The 18,593-nt window shown below is 40.9% G+C and overlaps 1 protein-coding gene and 1 pseudogene across 6 annotated transcripts in view; both read right to left on the bottom strand.

Moving 5' to 3' along the window:
- Positions 1-5,168: 5,168 nt before the first annotated feature.
- Positions 5,169-18,593, bottom strand: part of LOC148013925 (DNA-directed RNA polymerase II subunit 2-like) — a 254,137-nt gene continuing 240,712 nt past the window's right edge. For all 6 annotated transcript variants that reach the window (XM_087666464.1, XM_087666465.1, XM_087666466.1 and 3 more), the window contains 2 exons: positions 7,399-8,591; positions 5,169-7,299 (listed from right to left, as the gene is read on the bottom strand). In XM_087666464.1, the coding sequence (XP_087522590.1) occupies positions 6,828-7,299; positions 7,399-8,591 (1,665 nt within the window). In that variant the 3' untranslated portion in view covers positions 5,169-6,827. The remainder of the gene's footprint in view (positions 7,300-7,398; positions 8,592-18,593) is intronic.
- On the bottom strand, positions 13,000-13,591 carry LOC148013926 (uncharacterized; annotated as a pseudogene).

Genomic DNA, 18,593 nt, shown 5'->3' on the forward strand with positions numbered 1-18,593 from the left:
CTTGATAGTGTTTGATAGTTGACTATCGTATTAAATGTGATATTTGAGTTTTAATATTTAATATATTCATCCTATAGATCTTGTAACTAGTTACAAGCTCAATAGGTTTTCTTTTGAACCTTATCAAAAGAATTTCCTCAGAGAAAAAAATGGAAATCACATTTATCTAGAGTCTCTTAATGAATAGGCCATGGATATGACGTTATGGGATGCAACTTTGATAATAAACACTAGCATAACGCTAGGCCGCTTTGTGGCAATGAGTTACCACATGGCAACTTCGCTCGACAGTCTATTTCTCCTCTTTCTCTCTCCTCTTTGCCCTCTCTATTTCTAAAATTTTCATTTTCTCCCCTCTCTCTCTCTCTCTCGGTGTCTTGCCTCAAACGTAAAACTAAAAGTAATTTATAAAAATTGTAATACAAAACACTTTCTTTTCTCCCCTCTCTCCCTAGTTTCTTAAATTTCTCTCCTCTTTTTCTCTCTTTCCTCTTGTTTCTTTGGCTATCTCTCCCCTCTTTCCCCTTTTTGTCCCCCTCTTATTTCTTATTTTCTTTTTTCTCTTTGCTCTCTCTCTCTCTCTCTCTCTCTCTCTCTCTCTCTCTCTAATTTTTTCATTTTTCTCTTCTCCACCTCTCCCTTTCTCTCAATCTTTTTTCTCCCTCTCTCATTTTTCTATTTTCTCTCTCCTCTTTTTCCCCTGTCTCCTCTTTTCCTTTTCTTGTCTCCCTCTCTCTCCCCTCTTTGTTTTTCTTCTTCTTTTTCTTGTGCCTTTTCTCTCTCCCTCCCTCTCTCTAACTCTCGCATTGTTTTTTCTCCCTCTCTTTTCTCTCTCTCCTCTTTTTCCTCCTCTCTCTCCTCTTTCTTCTTCTTCTCTCTCCCCTCTTTTTTATTTTCTTCTTCTTCTTCTTTCTCTCTCTTCCCTCTCCTTGTTTTTTAATTTTCGCTATCCTCATTTTTCTTCTCATCTTTCATCATTGCTTTTCCCTCTCTCCCTCTCCTCTTTTTCCTTTTTTTCTCTCTTTCACTTATTTATTCCTTGTCTCTTTGTCTCTCTTGTTTTTTATTTTCTCTCTTCTTCTCTCCATATGCCATGTCTTTCATATATTTTCCATAACTAGTGAGATTATACATCTCATGGCATAATGAACCAAATGCAATAATTATTCACCATAAGAGATCATGAACATCTATCATCAATAAACCTTACATTCAATCTAATCTTGGCAAGTGCAAAAACTGACAAGAAATTCTTATCAATCTCTCGTACACACGAAGCATCCATAAGTGTCCATAGAAGGAAGGCTGGTTTCATGGTTCCATTACCGAGATACCATCAAATCCTTTGAATTGGTAGACCCATGGTACTTGATTGCAACTTGGGATTATTGCATTATTCCTGAACTTGTTCTGAACAGTGAATTACAACAAGCATGTCTTCATATGGTGATACGAACACAAGTGGAGAGAATGCATCACTCCTTGGTCAATCACATGGTGAAGAGGGAAATGCGATGACTAATGTTGGGCATGGTTCTTAGCATGGACATCATACTGAAAATGTGAAAAATGACCCAAATGTTGGCACTTCAATGGATAAAGAGGCTGATGACCAACAAGAGGCTAAAGAATTTGATGATAGCTTCAAGATTGAATGCATACAACAACAAATCTTTTTACTGAATAGGCAAAGAATCACAAATTTACTAGATTCTTAAATGCCCCAAAGGAGGACAACAAAGGCAAAGAGAAGAATACACCTACAGCTTTGGGACAGTCACAAGAATAAAAGAAAATGCCTAAGAATTCTTTAAAAGAGCCCAAAATGCCTCACGAGCACAAACACAAGGTATCCATGGAGCAGGAAGTGCAAATGCATGGCCAACTTGGTAGTGCCAATCCATGGGAACATGGGTAGCAAGGCAATTATGTACATGCAAGCATGGGACAGCAAGGATACTTTGGTGGTGGTACCATTTTTCATGCTATGGTTGGACATGCACTGCAAACGAGAATGTATGGCACAAATCCCTATGATATGCAGCAACCAATGCATGGCTCACAACACCCAATGTATCTGGGTAATGCAAGTGAAATGCCTAACCCCATGAATAGCAATATAGGCATGATGCCTGGGGTACAAAGTGGGCCATATGGATATGTATCGGCATCCCCAGGGACTGTTGAAGCACAAGGATTTGGTGATCGTCATGTAGGTGCTTCAAATAGTGCTGGTTTTTATGCAAATACAGCCAATGCACCCTTTTTGCAACAGCCCATTTATCATAACTTGACTTTCATAGGTCCGCCGAAGGACTATGATGAATAAAGGTGGCAAAAGTGTAAAGTTTGAGCCTTTGAGTGGTACACAAGATAGGCTGAAAGCACTTGTTTTTATTCAGCAATTTGATGCAGCCTATTCTAGAGGCAACTTCACAGAGGCATCTAAGCAAGGCAACCATATTTTTAAAGGGAAATGCATTGCAATGGTGGTCTACACTTCTTATTCAAGGGAAGTCACCTACCACTTGGGTCTAGTGCAAGTAAATGTTTGCTTGAAATTGGTTGACAAGTACCTTTGAAGTAGACATTATGACAGCTTGGAATCAGTTGAATTCTAAAGACTGCAAGAACTTGTATTAGTATAATAATAAGTTTTCGAATGCATTGCTGCCAGTTACTTCTTATACACAGTACCCCTCCATGAGCAGGTGAAGTATATTTGCAGTTTGCCAAAGGATATTCAGGATTTTTGCATTAAGTACACCGTTTCCAATGTGTCTCAGCTTATAGGAACTGATACTATAGCCGACACATTGCTACATGGAAAGGATGCAGGATTCCACGATGATGATGCCGAGTCACATGTCAAAGAGGCAAAGGCTAAGAAAAAAGGTAAATCTGAAAATAAAGTTGAAAATCAGGGCAGATCTGAAATAGGGTTGAAAAGAGGAACAAATCATGGGATAAGCAAAAGAGAGCACCTGGTCGTCATAGGCATGCTTTTGCAAAAGGCAATTATGTATTGCTGCGATTCGAAAAGGTACGACTGAAAAAGATGAAGGGCAAAAAACGATTGTATCCAAAGTTATCTATGAGATATTATGGGCCACTTCAAGTGTTGGAGAGGATTAGTGATGCATGTAATAGGCTGAAATTGCCTCTACACTGGCGGATACACAATGCCTTTCATGTGAGCTTGCTTAGACCTTTTCATGGAGATGTGCAAGAGAATGTATTTGTTGAAATTCAACTGGAGGTTGAAAAGCTTGATGAAATACTGATACCAGAGCAGATTTTGGTACACAAATAGAGGAAGATCAAGGATAAGAGTTCCAAAAGATACTTGAAGTTTTAGAATTATTGACCAATGGATGCATAATGGATGGAGGAGAATGACTTGGCAGACCATCCTCAGTTGTTGCAATTTTACCTTGATGCTTTCCAGTCAGTGTCGTTGAGTTCGGGGTCAATTAGCTTGAGCAGAGCAGAGGTCCAAAGTATTACTTGATGCTTGTGAGGAAGCTAGCACCTCCACTTCTCAGGAATGGACAGCTCTAGATGTAATAGATCTCAAATAGATTCAGTATACATTCAAGGTACTATAGCTAAACAATATGTTTGCCAAGAGATCAAATCATGAAGACATGTATTTTTGAAAACTCACTTAACATGTAGATTAATTTTTAATCACATTATTATGTAAATATTGCACATGTGAGGTATAATTAAGGTAAATTTACGAGCCCAAGACTTGAGACAATCATAGTATGTCAGACAAAAGTTGCTATAAGTTATACTGCACAAATTCTTGGTGGTATATGGTGTCAATTGTTGGCCTAGATCATTCATTTAGCCATAAGTGTCAGTTGGTGACACTAGAGATATGGCATTTAATGGTACCTAATGCCGATCTAATGGTCAAAGATAACATAGAGACTCGACAGTCGATGATGTCTAACCAATATAATTATTGGCCAATCATTATTTTTCTAGACACCGAAATAATTATTAGATTAATTTTTAGTAATGAAATATTAAAAATTAATATTTAATGGTGGATACTAATAAAAAAACCATTTGGAAAGTTTGCCACTTGGCAAACTTACCCATACAAACTGGTAAAAGGTTGAAGAAAAGGAAAAACGAGATGATTCTTACTATAGCAAATGTAGGAGAGCTGTGAGCAACCATGGCCAACCTATTTTTAGCCATTGCAACCAGCCACAAGTGAGTTTTGAGGAGGTGATTGCAGTTTTGGATCCTCCACAGCTAGGCGATTACATCCAAGTACAAGGTGACAACTGGTTTGGATGTCTCAACTATGGGGTGATAGCATTTAATGGTGTTATGGTGGAGCAGCAATTGCATTTGATTGATTTTTCAGTCATTCTTTACGACAAAACTTTGAATTCTCTCTGTACAACTTTCTCTTCAATCTAGCAAACAAAACCCTAGACCTATCTAGTAAACGTTTGCCAAAGGGTTGATCCTATCTAGATTCATATAATCTCCTATCTAGTTTGCTAGATAGATCTAGAGTTTCATTTCCCAAGCATTAACTTCAATAACGCATTAGCATACAACTATTCATTTTGGGGATTTAGGCAGAATGCTATCCATAATTGATGATTCATATAATCTCCTACCTAATTTGCCATACAGGTCTAGAGTTTCATTTCCCAAGCATGAACTTCAATAACACATTAGCATACAACTATCCATTTCGGCGATTGAGGCAAAATGCTATCCGTAATTAATTTATAGTCAAACCCATACATCTCTTCCATTTTGTGCATTGACTGGTCTTTAGCACATTTGGAGGGCATATAATACATTCAATTAAGTATCTTTGTCATGCAGTTGTATTGAGGACTATTATTGTGGTAAGTTAATTCCATGGTTTCTACTAGTGTGCTTCGTTATTTCCTTTTCTTATCGTTGTAGCCATGTGGCCTTGTTTGTTATCTTCTACTTGTCCTTGAGTTTGCTTGGTAGGCGAGACATCCCTTTGTACATATTTCTATTGAGTCTAAAATCCTTCATGAAAAAAAAAGAGCAAAAGGAGAGAACCAAAAAGAGAGATTTGGGTCTGCTCTGAGTCTTTAGCACCATTTTTAAAAGAAGCTAGATGGTAATTAAATCCCAAAACATTTCAAAATCCTTGACGAAACTATGGAGGTCCTGGAGCAACCTAGGTAAGCATGTGAAGTTGGTCCTAGGTTTGGGAGATCCTTGATTTACAAATATAGGGGAGTTGCACATCAAATTGTAGACAAATGAACTGACAGAAATAGACCAAGCAGGAGGCAAATAATTGGTGGCAGATGCATGAATGGTTGCACACTCCCAAAATGCTCTCCTTGCCCACATGTTTGAAGGACACGAAGCAAGGTAACTTTTTGTCCACACACAAACAATTAGGTGTGCATTCGAAAGTGCTCTCTCTCGCAAAGACATCCATCCTTGTGTAGATGACTCAAGTTGGTTATGCACCGATTGACAAACACCCACTCTAGGTAAGGTTTGGGCATCCGTCACTTAAAGTGTGTGACCACCCTCGTGGATGAATGCATGCCCATGTCTGAAGTGCCACTGCCTGTCACCTGGGCAGAAGCATGGCCAACCTGTGTCACTATGTAACCAGCCAGGTTTTTATTTTAGTTATGATTATTGCAGTGAAAGACTAACACGATGGCAATATTGACAGTCCCATATAGGTGAGTTCAATGTTTCCTCTGCACCATAGTTCCGGGGTAGCACAATTTTAGCATCAAAAAGCTTCTTGTGAATTGCAGACTCTGAAAAGCTTCCCTTTATTTACTTTCCAAGACAATGAACACAACTGGCCTCCAACATAATACAGAGCTGCTGTGCAGTGAATCCGGAGCAATGAACACAACTGGAGTGTACCGCTGCTGCAAGGTGAATAATGCCTGTCAAACCCATGCAGATGACCTACTGGAGTGGTCTTATGACCAACCAAAGTGCATCACAGGGTTCGTTGCACACATACTTGCTGGTTTAACCGCTGTGTGCTACTTGTTTTAACGGTAGAGATCTGCGCAGGCCAGAGATCTGCGCAGGAAAATGACACATGTCCCAGTGTTTGCCAGTTACTAGTGGTCTACCATTAACACAGATCCTCCTCGTGGTTTCTGTTCCACTGCCGTTAAGCTTTGATGCACAAAACATTCCATTGCCATGTTGAAACAGGAGAACCATGGTTGCTCCCCTTTCAACCATAGTTGGTCATGTGCACAGGGTATCCTGTTTTTAGAGTGAGTCAACTGTGGAATGAATACTCCTTGCTGCTGCTGGGCTGAAAGCTGTTGGCCACAAACATCATTCCCCTCTTTAATCTGCTTTCTAGACTTATTTTTGTGGATGGTACCTCCATACAAACCTTAGACTGCCTCTTCTAAAACCTTGAGTGCTCAAATGCCAGTAAACACTATCAATGCTGTCCAACAGATGTAGAAGTTGCTTCCAGTCAGGCCATCTGCACCTGAGAGCCCAAATCAGATGGCATTTTCTCTGCAAGGTTCAACGATGCTACAGAGTATGTTTGGATATCCTATTTCATGTTAAGACAGTTCAGTGCGTGTACAAACACACTTAGTGCACTTTTGACCTGAATTCTCTATAACAGTGGATATTCTGACACTTGGTGACTTAAAGAAGGAAACCACATATGGTCAAAAGGTAACTTTCATAGTTGCTATCTTCATGGCTGTTCTCTCTTAAGGGATTGAACCAAATTTACAGTTATTGATTGAGTGTATGCCAACAAAATATGCACACTTACATGTGACCCTTTCACACAACTAGGAGAGTTCAGTCCAAAATTTCAAGTGTACTCCCATGCTAAGAAGTTCTTGATAGAGGAGCTTACAAGCATAAGGCATTGGAACTCGCACAATATGCTTCCTGGTCTTACATGAATAGCACCTAAAGCCGTGCCTCTCTTTAGAGGCGACACGGTTGCATGAAGCACAAATATACACAGTATAGGGATCACTTAAAAGAAACAACCTCTCTCTCAAGTTTGCAGAAGCTCCATGTGCAATCAAACAGTCCCTTTCCATTTCGCCAAATTTGACACCCCCCTGCAACTTGCGCCCTGCTACAGGCTGTCTTGTGTAAGGGTGCACTGGACCCCTGCTTCTGCACTTGAATTTATCCATAGCCATGTGCACCAATCTCTGATAGAAAATGGGACTAATTGATGTTCTCTCCTTTAATCTTTCACCCGTTTTTCCATTTATCATCATCTCCTTTTCTTCTGCGTGACCACATCTTCAAAGACAAAAGAACCAAAAGAGCAGCCCAAACTAAGAATTCTCAGTTTACAGCTTGCATGCTCAACAAATAAACTTGAGAAACACTTACACGCACCTTTTAAGTTCCTCAAACAGCAGCTGAAGTTCAGTTTTGATGAATGGAAGTTTATCATATCTTCTTCCATTAATAGCTGTTATTTTTGCAATAACAGCTTCTAGAAGTTGTCCAACAGTTTGCCTACTTGGAAAGGCATGGGGATTTATTATGATATCAGGCACAACACCTTGATGGGTAAAGGGCATGTCTACTTCATGACAGAGAAGCCCAACTACTCCTTTCTGGCCATGTCGACTGGAGAATTTGTCTCCATCGACAGGTGAACGTGCTTCCCGCAACTTCACATGTACAATGGTATTTTCATCTTCATCTCCTGTCAAGATGACTCTATCTACCCTTCCCATCTCAGCTACTTTCAGTTTTATGGATGACTCTTTCCATTCAGAAGTGGAACTTTGAAGGTATTCTTTCCCTACAAGGATGTCTTTGGGGAATAAATTCTCTCCAACTCTAGGCAACCCATCATCATCCAATTTATGGACACACGTTGCGTGTATAGCATTAGATGATTCCAAGGATGGCTTTTTCAATCTATGTACCATGCTATCAACAGAAACATGAAAGGAACGAAAATGCATAGATCTAAAGAGTCCACGATCAACAGAGGACTTATTGAGAACAATTGAGTCCTCTTGGTTGTAGCCATAAAAAGGACTAATAGCAACGATTGCATTCTGTCCATTCATGAGACCTTGCTGTTTGAGAAATCCCCCGATTCTCGTTTTACAAAGTGGACTTTGTGGATAAAAGAGTTCATGGCCAGCTGTATCTGCTCTTGATGATGGACATGTTGTGGTGATGCCTATTGCTTGTTTCCCGTGCTTCTGTGATTGCATCATGACCCGGGTATGGGGATTGTGGTTTAAGAAAGGGATCAGTGAAGTCCCAAGTGAGAGGCAATAGCTTGGATGTAGTTCACAGTGTGTATACTGATCCTTTATGCCACATTCTATATCAGAAAATTGTTCAGCAACCATGAGGTTTTCCTCTTCTTCAGCTCCGACAAGCTCAATTACTTTAAGGTCTAACAGACGTCTAAGCATATCTGCCTTTTGAGACTGCAACACCGTTTTTATTTTGCACAGAGTTTCAGGCTCCACCTCCTCTAAGACAACCAACGGCCTCAGAAAACGCCCAGCATCACAAAATATCCTTACTTCCTTGTAGCACAAATCATGAGCAATTTCAACCTGTGCCAATTTGTAACATAGCAAATGTATTAATGATGCAATATGCACAGAGAAAGTAACATGCAGCATTATGTGAACTAAAGTATGGCATTCTTTCTGTACTGTACTGACGTGATTCGTCATAGCTTTTCAACACATAATTGGAAAATAAGTAAGCCTTTCAGCTTCTTTAAAATACTGCAGGCACAAACTATGCAGCGTTTCACCCCCATCAGGAAAAAAAACAAAACAAAACAAAACCAAAAAAAAAACAAACAAAAAAACAAAACAAAACAAAACCAAAAAAAAAACAAACAAAAAAACAAAACAAAACAAAACAAACCTTATTAACAATAATGTTACCCTTACGAACACATCAATGAAAATTCAAAACAGCAAAGTTATTTGGATTTTTAAAATCAAATGCAGAAATAAATGTGAAATATACCATAACTTCACTCTCTTAAGGAGAACTAAGTAGTTGTAATTGTAATGGCACCACTCCTCACTGCAGCTACAAGTAAGAACTCTTTTGATAACTTGGATCGATCTGGAGCCAGCATGCCAATAGTAACTTGTCAGCTGGATCTACACTTTATTCAGTCAGGGAAAATGTATTTGATGGATCCACTTCACAGATTGAAAATGATCTAAATTGGTGCGGGAACGTGTGCAGATGTGGATATGTTGTTCCTTGACGGTTGCCATCCTATTATTTGCAAGACCACATGATCTTTTTAATTTGGACAGCATTACTTATATGGTGGTTGTATGTAATTAGCAGTGGTAAAATCAGTGATTTTACAAGCAGAAAAGAGGAAGTTTGTTGTCATGCACATTTCGATCTTATATTGCTTTCAATGCTAATAGTGAATTTTTATAGAGGCACAGTAAATATCTGAGAGACTGATTTTAGGAAATGGGTTAGTTCATGTACGAGGACAGGACACTTCATACATGTTAACTGTGTACATAGCATAGGAACAGGCTCTACTGCTTGACTATGATATATTAGTTGCTTCTACACTTTGTCCTCTCAACATCACTTTCCTCTTGAAGAATCTCACTCCTCTTCCCTGTAGCATTTCCCCAATTCTGTATAGTCATACCCTCTGCTAGTTTCCTTTTCTGCAGCATTTGTTGTGCAGCATTTCCCAGACTAGCAATACAAGCATTGAAAATGGAGAAGATCCAAACAGACAGACCATGTAACTTCTATGGATATCACCCCAAAGGCTTCAAACATCTTCCATGACTGAACTCCCCTTACCCCCTTCTCCTTCCTCAGTCAACATCCCTCAGTACTACCTTTCTCCATGTCTCTCTCTCTTCACCCGATTCCCTCAAGCTATCCTACTTTAAATCCATAGCCCCATGGTGCCTACTAGGTAGCACCCTAGCAAGCTTTTCTGTTTTTCAATCCCCTTCGCTATCAACTCCGTTCCCCCATGTATTGGCTGCCTCTTCTACCCCTGCCTTCTCAAGACCAAGAGCCCGTCACAATCGTCCCAACCAATCCATTTTGCACTATAGCTATAGAGAATAAAAGCATTCTCAAAGTACATTCACCCTTTGTAAAGGATGTCCTCCATGCTTGTAACGTGGAAACTCCCAACGTCATTTTACCCAAGATTCCACCAAGAATTAAAATCATCAGGCTCCTCAAAGTACACATTTGATTCACATTGCTACACCCACAATTATCTCACCATCTACCTTAGTGATTTCTCACAAGACCATAAGCACAACATGAAACCAAGAGGAATTCCCCCTCTGCATGAGGGCCTGTGGCAGTAACTGAGATATTACTTCTATTTCCACCTACAGATCTTTGGATTCTAACAGACTTAATTTTAGATTGTCTTCACTTTTACCTAATCTCTTTAGCTTGCCTCCCCTTTGGGAGTGGGAAACCTTCTTACAATAAAGCACCTCGTGTATCTTCATTTGAAGAAGACTGTGTGTCCTATGGTCTCATGTGGTACTTATGCTTGTTGCTTATGTTTCAATTAGGAAGCTTGTTGCTTTCAAGGCCGAGTTACAGCCTTCCATGAGGCTACCAGGAAGGTCATTCATTTACAGAAATTTTCACCTGGGCACATACTTCACTCTTCTTCATTGGATGCTTCTTCTTCCCCCTTTGGCATCACCATGATAGGGTAAGAGGTGGTGCTTGCCATCAGAAAAGTGTGGAGTAACAGAAGCAAAGAGACGGCCTTGATAGATCTATTGTAAACACAAAGAATACAAAAGAACAGCAAGAACACAATGAACTCAAAGAGAATACACTTGGGAAATGAAATGGATGAGTATAATCATGATGTAAAATGGTGGAGAAGAAGTGGTCTATAAATAGACAAAAGAATAAAAGAAAAATAACCAGGCCAGCTGCATTAAGTGCGGCCAGAAGATATAGTCAACCAGCACAAATGCACCTCCACAAAAATGAAATACACTCTGGTAGACTGTGTCACCCAAGAGGTATACTCTGCTAACATCCTCTCAAATCTTGGGTGGTTAGTATGATAAAATACACAGTGATTAAGGACTCATCATGGTACATACAACAATGACAATTAGATAGGACCATTCCCAAGCAATACCAAGGTACCTAAAAAAGACACTGATGTCGATGTTGATCATACCAATCCCTGACCATAGAGAGTAGAAATAGCTAAATCTTAATGTGTACCACAAACCGCCTCCACAAAAAGCACGTCATGACCATGGACTCCCTACCTTTGGCCAAACTACCAGAGTGTCCACTGTCCCCTCATACGATAACAGGCTAGGAGCAAAGACCACTCTCTATCAATCATCCCATCATGAGCCTGAAAGGCAAACCAGCTCCAAGATTTGAACTTACTAGGCTTAATCAATGCTATGGAAAGCCACAATTCAGATCCACCATACCTACATATGAATGAGGGTCAGATGCCCCACCAGCACCACCCCCCCTCTTTGACACCAAAGAATCACGAGGGATGATAGCACCACCAGGGCAAGAAAGCTGAAGAGACCAATGCAGCCTTTGCCACCTGGCCAGCATGGGAGTTTGGGAGGCCGATGACTCGTCAAAGGAGCTCTTATCCTTCTTCTTCTCCTCCTCCTTTCTTACCACAACGGTAGCTCTAACTTTTCTTCTTCTGTGTGTGTCACCCCTCTCTAAAGCAACAAGAGCATTCAATTTGCCACCAGACTGAGATGGTAACCTCCCATGTAAATGCAAAATAGCCTCGTGCTCAAACAATATCCAGGTCCCCACCAACACCACCCTCTCATACTCCCTCTTTGGCACTAGAGACTCGTGACAAATGACACCACCACTAGGGCTAGAAAGCTAAAGAAGGGGGTGTGACCTTTGCCACCTGGCTAGAATTGAAGTTTGAGTCCAAACTTCTCCTTCTCCTCCTCTTCCTTCCACAATGTTAGAAGTTTTTAGCAATCTTTTTGAAAATGTCCCTTCTTACCACGATGGTACCACTAACTTTTCTTCTTTTTACTTGTGGAGTAGCAAGAACATTTGAATTGCTACCAAAGCAAGTTTTTATCCTCCCTTGTAAATGCAAAGCAACCTCATGCTCAAGCAACATCAAGGTCATATGATCAAAGTTTACAAGTATCATTGATATCTAAGCTCATAAGCTATTAGCCACGCCATCAAACTTTGGACATAGCTTGTAGAGAGTTGTCCCCACAAGATGAGATTCAGAAAGGGAGGGCTACATGTGGTGAAGCCAATCCTGGACTTGCGTCACCCTAAGAAAAATGGCTGAATCGTATCAATTGCCTAAAGCATAACATTCTATAACTTGTTATATAGGGTCACGACTCGCATGGTCTACATAAGTTGTAGCTTCCCCAACACCTTTGGAGATGTCTTCCAAGGACTCCTTTGAAGATGCACTCAAGATATGCAATACCAATCTTAAAACAATGTAGCAAAGTTGAATCTGCACAAATCGAGCTTTTATGGCAACACTCCAAGTGAAAGAGTCAAGTCCTTTAAGCTTATCATTAGTGTTGCAACATGGAGGAGCCAACACATGTATGTTCTAATTGTGAAACATGGCAGACTATCATCATGTGACTCCACATCACTGTCTCCAGATATAGTGGCCGGTACACCACAATGATATCCCCATAGTGGTAGATTCTCATTTGATGACTCCACATCACCCTGACTAGAGATCTAGTAGCCGGTACATCAAAATGATATCCCCACTGAGTCAATTCACAAAATACATGTTCGATCGAGTAACCATTGTTACAACATGTATTCAATTCAATAGAAGTAAAAAATGTATTCTTGCAAGCAATACTTACTTCTTTAGCACTGAGAAAACCATATGGACACAATAAGTGTTAACCTGTACAAAATCTGTTTCTGTACATAATTTCTTTCTTGCGCAATTGTCACTTTGACAATCTATTTCAGCTTAGAGATACAAGGGGTCAAGGTAGGTTGCAAGCGAAATGCTTCAAGGTAAAGTTCCAACACATTAGGTGACTCTGCAAGTTTACCTTCGTCCATCCACTTAACATCTATAGTTGGATAGTTCTTGAACTTAACCAAATACCTTCTAGCAACTTTGCCTTTCACTTTCCTTTCCTTGTGTGCCAATACCTGTTTTGGAACAAGAATTTCATCAAGTTCCTCAACTTCGGGCTGTTCCTCAGCTGGGAACAGCTGGTATATCTTCTGGCACATCACCCACATAAGGTCTAAGAAGACTTACATGGAAAGCATTATGAATCTTCCAATTGTCAGGCAATTTCAGCCTATAGCTGACATCACTAATCTTCTCTGTTACTTGAAAAGGCCCATAGTATCGCATACTAAGCTTAGTGAAAAGACTTTCCTTGCCTTTCCGCTTCTTTAAGCGTGCCTTTTCAAACCGCAACAGTACCCAATCACCAAGTGAAAATATCAATTCACGACGGTGATGATCAGCAGCTTTCTTTTGCTTTGCTTGAGTCCTTTCAAGGGCACGCTTAACTTTCTGATACATTTCCCCCATACTCTACACATACTGATCGTCTTGAAAGATCTTATCCTTTGTATGCAAAATGGGAGGAACCTTTTTACCACCTTCAACAATTTCAAAAGGGGCTTTGCCTGTTGACGAATGCATAGTATTATTGTATGCATACTCGACCAAAGGCAAATACTGCTTCCACCTTGACTTGTGCTCTGATACATAGCACTTAAGCAAATCCAAGACAGTAGAATTTGCCTCTTCTGACTGTCTATTAGTCTGTGGATGAAATGACGATGAGAACTTAAGCGTTGTGCCCATGTTCTCAAATATGCCTCTCCAGAATAGACTTGTCATCCGTGGATCACGGTCACTGACAATAGATTGTGGCATACAATGATACTTGAAGACATTGCACATAAACAAACGCGCCATCTGATCTGGTTTTATCTTCTTCCTGACAGGAATGAAATGAGCCTGTTTGCTAAACCTGCGAATAATAGTCCATATCCCATCATTTCCTGTCTGTGTCCTTGGAAGATCAAAGATAAAATCCATAGCTATACTTTCCCATGGTTTATCTGGAATAGGCAATGGCTGTAAAAGCCCTGGTGCTTTTTGCCTGTCAAACTTGACCTTCTAGCAAATCAAACACTGCCGCACAAAAGCATCCACGTCTCTTCTCAAAGTAGGCCAATAAAAGAATGTCTCTACTGCTTTGACTGTTGCATCAATACCACGATGCCCTGCACACGGTGGAGAATGACTCTTTGTCATAACTTTCCGTCTCAATGGCATAGTCACACATAGTCTACCATGCATCAACATGAAACCATCCTTGAGAAGATAATGCTCATGAGGTTGTCCATTGGCAAGCTGATCAAAGATCCTTGCAAAATCTTCATCATCAATATACTGTTCCTTCATATCATCAAGCTCATGATGATAAGGAATTGACACAGCTGAAATTTGTGGCTTCCTTGACAAAGCATTAGCCACAACATTCTTTTTGCCTTCCACATGCACAATTTGAAAATGGAACATTGACAAAAAGTTTGCCCAACGCATATGTTTTTCTGACAGCTTAGTCTGAGTTAAGAAATAACGCAATGTCTGATGATCTGTCTGGACAACAAAATCTGCCCCAAGTAGGTAGTGTTTCCAACAAGAAAGCGCATGAATCACAGCCAACAATTCTTTCTCATAGACCTGCACAGTCTTCTCTGTCCCTCGCAAGATTCTGCTTTCATAAGCCACTACCCGGCCATCTTGCATTAACATTGCACCAATGCTATTGCCACAGGCATCACACTGGACAACAAATGACTTCCTAAGATCTGGCAGAATGATCACTGGACTAGAAGTCATCTTTTCTTTACGAAGATTAAAAGCTGAAATCTCTTTCTGTGTCCACTGGAAAGACACTCCTTTCTTCTGTAAAGCATATGAAGGTGAAACAATCTCTGCAAAATTGCGGATAAACCTCCTGTAGTAAGAACACAAACCCAAGAAGCTTCTAACATCATGGACAATCTTCAGATCTGGCCATGTTCTAATGGCTTCAACCTTAGCAGGATCCATTCGGACACCATCCTTTGACACTATGTGCCCCAGGAACTAGATTTCTTCCAAGAAGAACTCACTCTTCTTGCCATTGATAAGCAACCTATTACTGCAAAGCTCATCAAAGACTGCTTTCAAGTGTTCTCTATGCTCCTGTTCATTCTTTGAAAAGACAATCATGTCATCAAAGAATGTACCAACAAACTGCCTGTATGGATGAAAAATCCTGTCCATCATTCGATTAAATGTAGGAGGAGCATTAGTAAGTCCAAATGGCATTACCAAGAACTCATAGAGACCAAACGTGGTTCTAAATGCAGTCTTATGCACATCCTCTTGCTTAATCCTGATCTGGTGCTATCCACTCTTCAAATCTATCCTGCTGAAAATTGACGCTCCTTCCAAACGGTCAAGGATGTCGTCAATTCTTGGAATGGGGAACCTGTTCTTGATGGTACTCTTGTTCAACGCTCAGTAATCTATGCACATGCGCCAAGAGCCATCCTTCTTCTGCACTAAGAGCACTGGTGAGCAAAAGGGAGATGAACTTGGCTGAATCAGCCCTTTTTCCAACAGCTCATTCACCTGGCTCAATATCTCTTTCTGTTGGGCTGCACTAACCCTATACGGAGATTGGTGGGCTACTGCCTGGCACCAAATCTATTGCATGATCCTCAAACCTCTATGGTGGCAACTGTGATGGTAATGAGTCAGAAAAACAATCACTGAACTGAGACAAGAAAGCAGACCTGTCTCTATCTAACATAGAAAAGTTTGACTCATCATTATCCTTGACATCACGTGCAAAAATCAAGTACGCAGAAAGATGATTCTTTACTTCAGATGTAATGGCAGAAGCCGATACAACAGGTACAGACTCTCCTTTAAGCTTCACATCAAGCACATGAGTCTTTCCCCTATGTTCCAAAGTCAGTGTCTTGTTAAAGGCATCCATCACACAATGCTTTCTGAACATCCATGGCATTCCCAACAAGACATCACAGCCTTCAAGTGGCATGATATAAAATTCTTCTGCATCAACATAAGACTATATATGAATACGCAGCTTCCCAAGAATGGGTGTCACAGACTCTGAGTGGCCAGGACATGCCAACCCTGCCTCTGCTGTGTAGCCCATCTCATCTGCTCTGATGCCCAAAGTAGAAGCCAACTCTAGTGAGATAAAGTTTGCCTTAGCTCCAGGATCAAAGAAAATAAGTACATGTTGATCCCTAACTTTACCCCAAGCTCTTCAAAGCTCATTAGCATCCGAGTGTGGCTTGTCTCCCAGCATATCTGGCACTAAACCTGCTGAAGGTTTGGGCTTTTTTCCTTTCCTGTCCTCTTTATCATCATCAGCTGATCTCTTATTCTTGTCCGGACAGTTAGATGCAATATGACCAATCTGCTCACAGATAAAGCATTTCCTCTCAGCCATTAAAGCCTTTCTCTCTTCAAGAGACTTGCGTACAAAAGGTTTCTTCTGGTCCTTTGACTGCTGTCCAAAGGACTTGGCTGGCTTCTTCTTGAACTGCCAAGGTTTACCTGTGCTTTGAGAAATCTGAGAAACCTGTTTACCAAATGGCTTCTTTGATGAAAATTTTTCAGATTTGTCCTATTTAATGCTGCCCCCAAAACCACTTGACTGTCCCAACAATAATGCATTTCCTGTAGTGGCATTCTCAATTAACTGAGTCAAAGTGGTGACCTTTGTCTTTGTACAATAATTCCGAAGTTCCTTGGGCAGCCCACAGTAATATTTCTCTATCTGCTCGGTCAATGGCACAACCCTGTAAGAAGTGACTGGAAGTAAAGCCTCCCAAAACTTCTTATTATAGTCTTCCAGATCCTTGCATTTAGATGCATCCAAATTGTGCCAAGCTGACATAACATCGATCTCAAATTCATTGGTCAACCAAGCAGAAGCAAATACTTGCTTAAAGTAAGTCCAAGTGGCAGGAGCCTGTCCTTGCATCAACAGTGTACTCCACTGACTAGCATTGTCCTCAAGGAAAGTGGCAACTTTCCAGACCTTAGAAGGCTCTGTAAAGTTCCCTCCTGCAAATGCGGCATCAAACTTCTGTAAGAAAGAGAGTGCCTTAGTCCTATCTTCAAACCCTCGAAAGATATCAAACTGTACGGTTGCACCACCTTCCTTGTATGGCTTTGGCTTCTCATGAGCCATCAAAGGGTCCGTAGGATATGCCTGTAACATAGGAACACTAACAGATGGCATGGAAGTTGCCGGACCACTGACTACAGGGCTTGTAGACACAATACTTGCTTGCTGGTTTTGATAACCAGCCATACCAAAAGTGCCTTGTGGCATGCCAAAACTGCCCTGAACTCCCTGAAATCCAGGTTGCATGCCTATATTGCCATACATGGGGTTTGGCATAAAACCCTGTGTACCCCCAAACACTGTTCCTGGGACATAAATCTGGTTTCCAGGTGCATAACCAGCCATACTCTGAAATACAGATCTACCTCCAAAGTACCCAGGATGTACAGAGGTTGGTGGGAAAACCTGTGGTAAAGCCTGAAAACCGTTTCCCTGTCCATTTAAACCAACATTTGGTTGCTGTAAAGTGGCGAGCTGAACTGGCAATGCCTATGTAACTAGCGTTTCCACCACTTGTTCTTGGACAGTTGGAACCAATCTTGGAGTCTCCGTTGACTCCGCAAGCTGCCTTCGTGTTTCCACTGAATCTGCAGCATGCTTACCCTTATCCTGGACCTCTACTGGATCCGAAATCTTTGCAAATTGCCCAACTTGCTGTGAAGGAAGGGAAGGCTGTAAAAATGCCAAAAACCTTGGATTCTGCATCACTTGAGTAAACATACTCACAGCAGCAACTAACTGAGTCTTGAAAATGTCTTCATCCATAGAAGAAGCTGTAAGAACTTGTGGCTCAACCGTAACACGAGAAGTAACAAACTGTGGAGGTCTAGAAGACTCTCCCACCTCATGAACAACAGGGATCTCCTGTGATGCAGACGCTTCCTCTCTGGTGTCTTCCTTTCTATCAGCCATAATGCACAATTCTGTCTCTTATACCCAAACAAACCCTGGCTCACTCTTTAGGGAAAAAGTGATTCGATCCCGGCAATGGAACCATGAAACCGGCCTGTTCACTGGGAAGGGCGGTAGTGTACAACCAAAATATATAAATGCTTTCATCCAATTAACAGTCGCCCACATTACCTGAACTTAAAGACACAGAATCAAGAAGACATACAGGAAGCTAGAATGCTCCTGTTGCAACACATACACCTTGTTGGCCCCTAAGTTAGGCGCCCCTTGCGGTATTTCTTTATTTTTAAAAGGAAGGAAAATACAATGGGCTGTCTTTCACCTATTCTGGGTGAAATTTGGCAGCATAACAATACAATTACTGGCCCAAAACAAGCCGACCAGGAAGGGAAACTCTGCCCAAGACTGAATCTTCTGGTTGGAGTGCAGAATTGACCATTTCAGTCT

Source organism: Lygodium microphyllum, chromosome 25 (assembly GCF_053477565.2).
Source record: "Lygodium microphyllum isolate KBCC chromosome 25, Lygodium_microphyllum_v1.1.10, whole genome shotgun sequence".
Lineage (NCBI taxonomy): Eukaryota > Viridiplantae > Streptophyta > Polypodiopsida > Schizaeales > Lygodiaceae > Lygodium > Lygodium microphyllum.